This window comes from Engraulis encrasicolus, chromosome 1 (assembly GCF_034702125.1).
Source record: "Engraulis encrasicolus isolate BLACKSEA-1 chromosome 1, IST_EnEncr_1.0, whole genome shotgun sequence".
NCBI classification, from domain to species: Eukaryota; Metazoa; Chordata; class Actinopteri; order Clupeiformes; family Engraulidae; genus Engraulis; species Engraulis encrasicolus.
Genome location: NC_085857.1, coordinates 21,976,728 through 21,986,727, shown reverse-complemented (window position 1 = coordinate 21,986,727; position 10,000 = coordinate 21,976,728). Strand labels below are relative to the sequence as shown.

Below are 10,000 nucleotides of genomic sequence, written 5' to 3'. Positions count from 1 at the left end.
CAAAACAATAGCAATTAACCAATGCAGAAACTACAACATGGTATTTTGAATTAGTCATGGAGGAAGGTGGTTACCGGTACGTGGCGCTATTCAGACATTGATGTCTATTGTCTGAATATCGGCACCTGCCATCTGCCATTTCCGTGGTTTGTACTACGTTGCTCAGTTTTTTTTCAGTTTAGGGAGAGTGCATGCAGTTACCCTATCCCTAACCCTAACCCTGACCCTGACCCTGACCCTGACCCTGTGTCATGCCCCGACCTGCCATGCCCCAACCTGCCAGCAGATGCCGCCAATCTGCCTCAGCCCCTGGCAATCGGCCTGGGAAACCCCAGACACCTAGGCCGGGCCCTGACCCTGCCAAGCACCCTGGGAGACCCCGCAGCAGGTGATCAGTGGAATCACCTGCAGGCCATTCTCCTGCTCATGGTACAGGCTTTACTTAAGCCTTTGACTTTCATTGTGACCTTGCTCGGTCATGAAGATTCCTTGCCAACACAGACTCTGAACTCCCTGGACAAACTTTGCCTCTGATGAACTTTCTGTTGTGCACCTTGCCTATGAACACACTCTGGTCGTAAGAATTCTCCTTTGTTCCGTTTTTGATGCTGAAAAGACTTTATGTTATGATTCCTGAAAAAGAAAACAAACCTCAGTTCCTTTTTTGCAACCCTGTGTGGGAGAAGATTTATGTTTGAAATACTACCTCTGTTACCCTTGATGACCTGTGAAGAAGATTGATGTTTACCTGTGAATACTTACCTGATTGTTTGAAGATCTGAAAAATAAATCCAACACATTGACCTGATCTTTTGTCTCCTGCATTAGTGCTCTGCTAGAAGTGTAACAGCATGACCCTGACTATAACCCTAACCCTACGGCATATCTGGAGTCTGAATAGCGGAATGTCTGAATAGCGGTATCTAAATAGCGCTTGCCCCCTGAAAAGGGCAGCCGTCAACTGTATGAATCTTTTGCTCATGGGTTAAGCAGGCAGTGGGCTGACTCAGACAGTCGATCTGATTCTGACTTTGGCTGTCTCACTAAAGACCCAGCAAAATGACCCTGCGGTACAACTGGAAATGGTGTGGTAGCAATCTGTAGCAAGGGTGCAGGCAGCCCTTGAAAAATCATGCTTATTAAGGTGGAAAGCCAAGCAGATTCGACCACTAGCATACTTAATGTAGGCTATGTCCAAGGTCGCCGGAACGAGTTTTAAAGTGGTGGTGCATTTGTTTTCCCTTCATTCTCCATTTCTTAACAATGTTTCTGCTGCTGCACTCCACTCATTTGTCTGAGGTGAAAAGTTGAGAAAGCCATGTCTTAATTCGGATCCCTCAACTTTTTTGGAGTCAAGTTGGACAGTAGCCTCATAATGTGCACTGTTCAACCAGTAAAGCTCTGTAATACTTCACAAACATAGTACAGTAGAAGAAAAGAAAGAAGAAAGTCCATTGGGAAACTCCAACTCCCATTGTCATTGTGACACAGCACTCCACAGCACACAAGTGAACACTGCACACAACGAAATCGCATTTATGCCTCACCCATGCAAGGGGGCAGCCCTCAATGGCTCCCCTAGGGAGCAGTGCGGCGAGACAGTACCATGCTCAGGGTACCTCAGTCATGGAGGGGGATGAGGGAGAGCACTGGTTGATTACTTCCCCCACCAACCTGGCGGGTCAGGAGTTGAACCGGCAACCTTTAGGCTACAAGTCTGACGCTCTAACCGCTCACCCATGACTGCCCATGTACTATACCACGAGGACATTACACAGGGCCTTTATTAATACTCTATAGTGTGACTTGGTCAAAGTAACTCAGGTGACAGTGATTTTTTTAAATTATTGATATTTCTGGGCTTTTACGCCTTCACTATTTAAACAGGATAGCTTGAGAGAGGCAGGAAACAGGCAGTGGGGAAAGAGAGAGATGTGGAGGGTTCAGGAAATGGACTGAGGTCAGAATGCAACTCAGGTCCCTGGTGTAATTATGGCATGGCACTTCAGCCCACTGGGCCACAATGTCCCCCAGCAGAAAACAGTGGCCATGTCTTTTAGGCACGAGTTTAAGGCAAGTTTGGTTACTGGTAGCTCAACAATGCTTGGGAGTAAATTCCGGCAACTCAAGAAATTGGCGATATGGAACTTAAAAGTAAGGATTTGCGTGCTGGGCTCACATACACACATTGTTCTGTTAGACTGTTTTGGTTTGTGTTTTGTTCACACAATGGACGACACACACAAACACACACATGCACGCACGCACGCACGCACGCACGCACGCACGCACGCACGCACGCACGCATCCACACACATGCACACATGCACGCACGCACGCATCCACACACACACACACACACACACACACACACACACACACACACACACACACACACACACACACACACACACACGTGTATGTATAACCAGGCCACTGACCTGTGCTGGTGAGTAGAGTCTTCGTCGGCTGTTGCGTCCCCCATCATGGCACATAAGATGTGGGCTAGACGTTGTCACTCCCCCGTGGTGCCGATGTGCACACAGTGGGCTAGCCACCGCCGCCGTCACGCCCTGGTGCCTGTATCCTGCACCTTCGCCACCCACCACCATCACCCCTGCTCCTCCTCCTGCTCCTGCTCCTGCTCCTGCTCCCACGATCAGTCCTCCACCTCCTCCGGCTCCTCCTCCTCCCAGGCCGCATCCTACACCACCACCACCCCCACAGGGTCCAAGTGCCCCGCCGTAGGCCTGCAACGATAACAGATTTAGTCAGACGGTTAATTGACCAAAGAATCAACGAGATAAACGGTAATATAGACATAGACCTTGCAGGTGGAAACACTGTGTTGTTTTTTTTAACATGACAAATTGCAAAAAAGGGAGCTTCTGCTCTTAAGTAGTACTTAAGCCTAAGTAGTACTTAAAGGAACAGTCCCCCCTTTTTTGATTTTCACATATTTGCAGTATTTCCCAGCATTATTCATGAATGTGCATACAATTTTCTTCACCAGTCCATCACTGTTACTCCTGGCTGAGAGAAAACGTAATTTCATTTCCCTTGTATGACTTGTGCATATGAAGAAAGTGACAATAAAAGCTGACTTGACTTGACTTGACTTGTACTTAAAGGGACACTGTGTGAGATTTTTAGTTGTTTATTTCCAGAATTCATGCTGCCCATTCTCTAATGTTACCTTTTTCATTAATACTTACCACCGCCATCAAATTCTAAGTGTTCATTATGACTGGAAAAATTGCACTTTTCATACATGAAAAGGGGGATCTTCTCCATGGTCCGCCATTCTGAATTTCCAAAAAAAGCAATTTTTAGCTGCAAAAATGATTCTAGTTCGACCATACCAGAAAACATTTGCTTATTACTTAGTAAACTTTCATGTAAAGATCAAATATGACAATAGGCAGCCCAGTTTCGATGAGCAGCATAGTTGCAGTACCTTTTTTGACCATTTCCTGCACAGTGTACTTAAGTACTACTTAGGTTTAAGTACTACTTAAGGTTTTTTGGGAAACGCAGCCCTGGTTAGAATGGGCTTTGAACCAAAAACCTGTCTGGTTCCTAAACTAACTCCTTAAGCACGGCTAACTAATTGACGTGTTACTTATCGTTACAGGCCTTACCCCTCCGGCCGTGACCCCTGCGGCTGCCACCGCGGCGCCTGCAGCGATGCCACCCATGCAGCAGAGACCGCTCTGGGCCAGCTCCATCTCGATCTCTGCGTCCATCTCGGCGTCCTCCGCTGCTTCCTTGTTGGAGTCGTCCAGGTGCTTCATCAACACAGCCACCACCACGTTGATGAGCACGAACTGGGCCGTCAACACGAAGCTCACGAAGTACATGGGCGAGATAAACTGCAGGCTGGGGTTGCAGTTGTATTCCACGTCGCCCGGAGGGCACTCGCGGAGGGTGTCCTGAGGTACAGGGGGATGGGGGTGGAGGGAGAGAAGGAGAGAGGGAGAGAGGGAGAGAAGGATAGAGGGAGAGAAGGATAGAGGGAGAGAGGGAGAGAAGGAGAGAGGGAGAGAAGGAGAGAGGGAGAGATGTTGTTAACACATTGAGTATCGACGACGTAATAATGCGTTTTTCACGCCCATGCGTTGTATACCAAAACGCAAAAATACGTTTTTGCATTTAAATATCATATTTTGAACCTACACCCTTCAATGGACAATATATGTGATTTTGGTAGCTCTGTGATGGACATAAATGACAACATTTGCAGTCCAAAGTTGTTTGATTGTTATGATGTTTGAGTGTTATGATTTGGATATTTTAATTTAACTTACCAAGATGGCTGGATGCCAACCCATGTCGCCTATCGCGCTGCCTGCATTGATTTCCCTAGTACGGTCACTGTAGCATGTGTTGTCTCTGACTTCACGCAATAGGTAAACACCATTGTATATCGTGCCTGGAGTATCTTGAACTTTCTGGACTTGCTAGACCTTTACCAGATCCTTGGATCCAAATGGCACCCGATATGTGATTGGAGTAATGCGCTCCGATTTGGACGTTTGATCGCCAAAAAGATAAGTTTCTGTGTCTTCCTGTATGTGAGAAGCCAGAAGCTAGCATGGCTACATATCATGATTCCCTGATTGTCGCTCCCAACGCAGGACGCTCCCCTGTCGGCTCGCCCCCACTAGCCAGACTATCGATCCCACCGCCATATAACGGAGCTAGTTATCTTTTTGATGTTAGTTTTTTGTTTCTAACCCTAACCTAACCCTAAACCTAACCCTAACCTTAAATTGCTTGTATGTGGCAGTGTATGATAATACGTGAAATATAATCGGGTGGGACTACACGTCCGGGAGTGATAGAAACACCTGGGACTACACGTCCGGGAGCGATCTCAGTTGGGAGTGTCCATCTGCCACCGCATATGATTCGGATCGGATGGGCTAGGCTACATCTAAGCATCATATCATTTGGATTTGTTGTCAATGTTGGGCTATTATTTCGGGAGTCATCGGGAGCTATTTTAGCAAATGTCTCACCCTCTGCATGTGTGCAAAGAGTTTGTGTTCAGTCCACGTGAAAAACGGGGATTTCAAAGGGCATCGATTGCTGGTGTCGTAGTGTGACAGAGCAGGAGGTGTGCTGCCGTATTCGTGAATCGTGCTATGTTGTTGTTTCCCTAGTAGCCTACGATCGGTAGCGTGTATTGTGTCTGACTTCACGCAATAGGTAAACACAGAGACCATTGTATATCGTGCCAGGAGTATCTTGAACTTTCTGGGCTTGCTACCTAGACCTTTACCAGATCCTTGGATCAAAATGGCACCCGAATTGTAATTGGAGTAATGCGCTCCGATTTGGAAGTTTGATCGCCAACCAGATAAGTTTATTTGATTATTCACCCCCATGTTGAACTGTCTTCCTGTATGTGAAAAGCCAGAAGCTAGCATAGATGGCTACATATGGATCGGATGGGCTACATCTAAGCATCATATCATTGGCATTTGTTGTCAATGTTGGGCTATTATTTCGGGAGTCATCGGGAACTATTTTAGCAAATGTCCGACCTTCTGCATGTGTGCAAAGAGCTTGTGTTCAGTCTGTGTGAAAAACGTGGATTTCGAAGGGCATTGATTGCCGATGTCGTAGTGGTTTAGAGCAGGAGGTGTGTCTTGACGAGCAGGAAGATGTGTGTCAGAGCTAACCTTGCACCAAATTGTGATTAAAACCAACTCATCCCCTTTCAAACTCGTCACATTCTGAAGAAGCGCACCCTTCACAAAAACCTCAATATCTCCGATTGTAGCTGAATTCCATGGATACCCGCTTCGGTTTAGCGTGGGTTTACTCGGCAATAAAAGCTCGTAGAGACACACAGTTTTCACCTACTAAGAGGGCAGCGTCTCCACTTTCGAACGAGTCATAACATATTTCAGTGGCCCTATCACATAATAAGCTGTGAGTCTACAAAAAAACGTCAAAAAAGGGCTTAGAACGCTGGTATTCTACGACATAATTCCGTGAGCACCGCCGGTATTCAATGTGTTAAGATGCATCTAAATGAATCTGAGGAAGACAGAGAGGTCGAAACGTCATTGCCAATGAATGAATGAATAAAAAGAAGAAAAAATAACTTAAAGAAGAAAAGATCCAAAGGAGTGTGCGAGTGTACAAATAACTCTCTACAAGTCTATAAGATGCATCTACCCTCTACAAAAGCCCCTCTACAAAAGCTCATTGAACATAAAGAACTTCTGCACCAAATAAAAGTTTTTTAAAAGTTCATTGCTTTGACAGAGCTATTCAGAATCAAATTGTGAATGTGTTTTATTCCAAAACTGGAAATACTGATGACGGCCTTGATCCAAGAGTTTGGCTTCCAGTTTTCTGCCTTTGCATTACTTTTTCTTCTCAGTACAATTTTTTTTTTCCAACAGAATTTTGCTCGTGTGGGACCTCTTTGTTTTCCGGGCTCTGTTTGACTTGTAGGACATTGCCAAAGGCACGCAGAACTGCCAGCCAGCAACCGTCTGCACGCAGAACTGCCAGCCAGCAACCGTGGGAACCGTCGCGTGGGTGCCAGTTAAGAAGACGTCCCACACCAACATATGTGGACATACTCAAAAAGGACGCTGGAACCCAGAGCACCAGTGAATTGAAAAGGTGTATGGAGAATCCGGATGACAGGAAGTAAACAACGATGGAAGGCTCATCTGAGGACGACCAAGAGCAGTGTTTCCCAACCTTTTTTGTCTTGCCCTAAGCATCTTAGTTGTGCCATGAGAGCCCCCTAATTCATGTTCAATATCGCTTTCTCTGTCCTGATGTGACTGCTATATATCTGCTACAGAAATAAACATTTTCAAAGTACCCCCTGCTGTGTGCCCGCATACCCCTAGCGGTACACGTACCCCTGGTTGAGAAACACTGACCTAGAGAGAGCACCCACCTTCATGATGCCGTTCCAGTTGTCGCCGGTGGAGACCTGGAAGAGCGTGAGGAAGGCCATGCCGAAGTTCTCGAAGGTGGCGTGCCGACTCATGCCCTCGCACAGGTAGTCCTCGTTGCACACTAGAGGAGGAAGAGGAGCAAGGAGGAGGAGGAGGAGGAGGAGGAGGAGTAGGAGGAGGAGGAGGAGGAGGAGAGAGCAAAGGAACACGAGACCGGGAGAAGGAGGGACAGACGCACGGACCACATAACATACACACAGTCTGGTGTCAAGAAGGGAGTAGAGGGGTTAGGAAGGAGGAAGTAGGGAACTAGGGTGTAGAGGTAGGAATGGAGCACGGTATGGTGTTGAGGGTGAATATGGTTTACTTCATACAGATGGAGCCCACTACTGGGGATTACAGCTACACATTTAAAGGTCACATCTCAATATCCATCCTTCAGTTGTTTCCATCGTCCTCTAGCCTTGTAGCTCTTTTCTCAACCTTTCTCCTGTGGAGGGCTGAAAGAAGGAATCGTGGGAGGACGTGCAGTCTCAATTCTCTGGCATCTTTCGCCTCCCCTCGCTCTCCTCATCTACTTACGTACACAAAGCCAGAGGATGAAGGATGCATCTGAAGGATAGATATGGAGGTCCAGACCAAGTGTCTGTTTGTCTGCCTGTGTATGTTTGTGTGTGTGTGTGTGTGTGTGTGTGTGTGTGTGTGTGTGTGTGCGTGCGTGCGTGCGTGCGTGTGTGCGTGTGCGTGCGTGCGTGTGTGTGTGTGTGTGTGTGTGTGTGTGTGTGTGTGTGTGTGTGTGTGTGTGTGTGTGTGTGTGTGTGTGTGTGTGTGTGCGTGCGCATGCGGGCGCGCGCGCGCGCGCGTGCGTGCGTGCGTGCTTGCGTGCGCGTGTGTGTGTGCGAACATGTATATAATGTGTATATGTGAACATGCCATGAGATACAAACCTGGGCTACTTGGATCCAGAGCCCCAATCCTCTGAATCAACAGAGGACAGTGGGGATGGGTCACATTCACCGACTGTACGTGAACAGAAAAAAATGCACGAGGTACACAGTACACAACACCCCCTTGTGAAATCAATTTTTTCTTGGGTTTTCTTCCCGGCAGGGTGGAAAATGAACTATGCAGGGATGGAGAAATCACAAACACACAACAGTCATGTACTGTAGTAGACATATTGGATTACCTAAGGTGACCTTGGACGCTTCATTGTTGGTTCAAAACAAATATAGAAAGTGTATTTTGCGTTGGACGGAAATAGAAAACCTGTGCTGCAATGTTCCCAAGCACATGGGACACAGTATTCTTTTTTTTCTCTTACACACAATATTCAAAACGACAGAAGAAATGTTTTTCCATCCGTAAAGATGGCTGCTTTTGATGGTTATTTTTGTACAACTACATTAAAGGACTGCACGTGGCGACCAGAACACTCAAACAAAGCATATGGTAACTGTACCGCAAAGTAAAGTGTATGTCCAGGTACGATTATTTGTATTGCTAAGATGCCCTCTGTCGTATTTTGTTTCTGGAACAATCTTATCAACGCCAACAAGCTACATACAGGTTACCAAGTCAAGAAAAGCCATCATGAAATCAAGAAAAGCCCAATTCCTTTTTTGGGAAAAGGTGAACACCAGCCTATAAAAAGCTTCTGAAACAAGTTGCATTTAAAAGCTGGGACTCTCGTCTTACATTAGTGTTTTCATTCAGCTCTAACATACAAAAATTTGTAACAAAAAAAGGCCTGGTAACACTTTCTATGAAGCCCATATCTATAGCGCATTATGAGTGCATTTATAACAAATTATAATGCGCGTTATAAGTACTTACAACGCATAATGACTACACCCATGGTGTTTCATGATGCTTTATGTTAACAGTTATGATTAACCATGATTCTAGCCTATAATGCTTTATAAATCCAAGGGTGTTATGAGTGCTCGTGACTGGATATAAACTACAGGCTGGCTGATGGGGCTTACAGTACATTATGATGCATTACAGATGTGCATTATACAGTGCATTATAGATGCATCAATATGAACTTTACTTAGAGCACACATTGACGACTTATGATCTCACATGGAACACTATGGCATCTTATGAGCCCTTATGACAGTTTATCATCCAAGTCTGTGCATAGAGGGGTATAAGTACTCATAATGTACTATAAGCCCCATCAGGCAGCCTGTAGTTTATAACCAGTCATGAGCACTCATAAAACCCTTGGATTTATAAAGCATTATAGGCAACATTCATGGTTATTATATCCCCGAAACGCGGAGCGTCGGGGATGTAATGGTTTTGCGTGCGCCGCCGCCCCATCCGCCGCTGCATCCACCGCCGCATCCACCGCCGCATCCGCCGCCGCGTCCGCCGCGTAAGGTCTTTCGTGTTAACGCGATAACTACTGACCGGGTCGGGTGGATGGATTTGTCCCAGATTTTGTGTGTGAATGCTCTAGCGTAGGTTCATGAACTGATTCGAGTTTGGAGGTCAACACTTTCAAGATGGCTGAATTCAAGATGGCAGAATTATTCTTTGGCCCATAACTACTGACCGGGTGGATGGATTTGTGCCAGATTTTGTGTGTGAATGCTCTAGGGTAGGTTCATGAACTGATTCGAGTTTGGAAGACAACACTTTCAAAATGGCGGAATTTTCATTTGGCCCATAACTTCTGACTGGGTGGATTGATTTGCCCGGTAACACCTTATTTCAATGGTTCACCATTTCAGTGAATCTACCATATTAGGTACAGTGTAATAACCAATGTAACAATATTTAATACCATGTAATACTATTGTAATACCAGTGTAACAATATGCAATATCAGGTACAGTGTAATAACGAGTGTAACAGTATGCAATACCATGTAATATAATGTATTACCAGTGTAACAATATGCAATACCATGTAATACCACTTACGCACAAACACATGATGCAAGTAAAAAAATTACATTGTATTAAATATTGTTACACTGGTTATTACACTGTACCTAATGTGGTATATCCACTGAACCATTAAAACAGTATTACCATTTGCCCCATTTTTTGCTT

At 45.7% G+C, this 10,000-nt stretch overlaps 1 protein-coding gene across 1 annotated transcript in view; it reads right to left on the bottom strand.

Moving 5' to 3' along the window:
• LOC134456583 (voltage-dependent T-type calcium channel subunit alpha-1I-like) overlaps nt 1-10,000 on the bottom strand; it is a 401,906-nt gene that overhangs the window by 52,429 nt on the left and 339,477 nt on the right. The window contains exons 33-36 of the mRNA XM_063207987.1: nt 6,932-7,053; nt 3,642-3,932; nt 2,670-2,750; nt 2,442-2,573 (exon numbers count right to left, since the gene is read on the bottom strand). Of these exons, the coding sequence (XP_063064057.1) occupies nt 2,442-2,573; nt 2,670-2,750; nt 3,642-3,932; nt 6,932-7,053 (626 nt within the window). The remainder of the gene's footprint in view (nt 1-2,441; nt 2,574-2,669; nt 2,751-3,641; nt 3,933-6,931; nt 7,054-10,000) is intronic.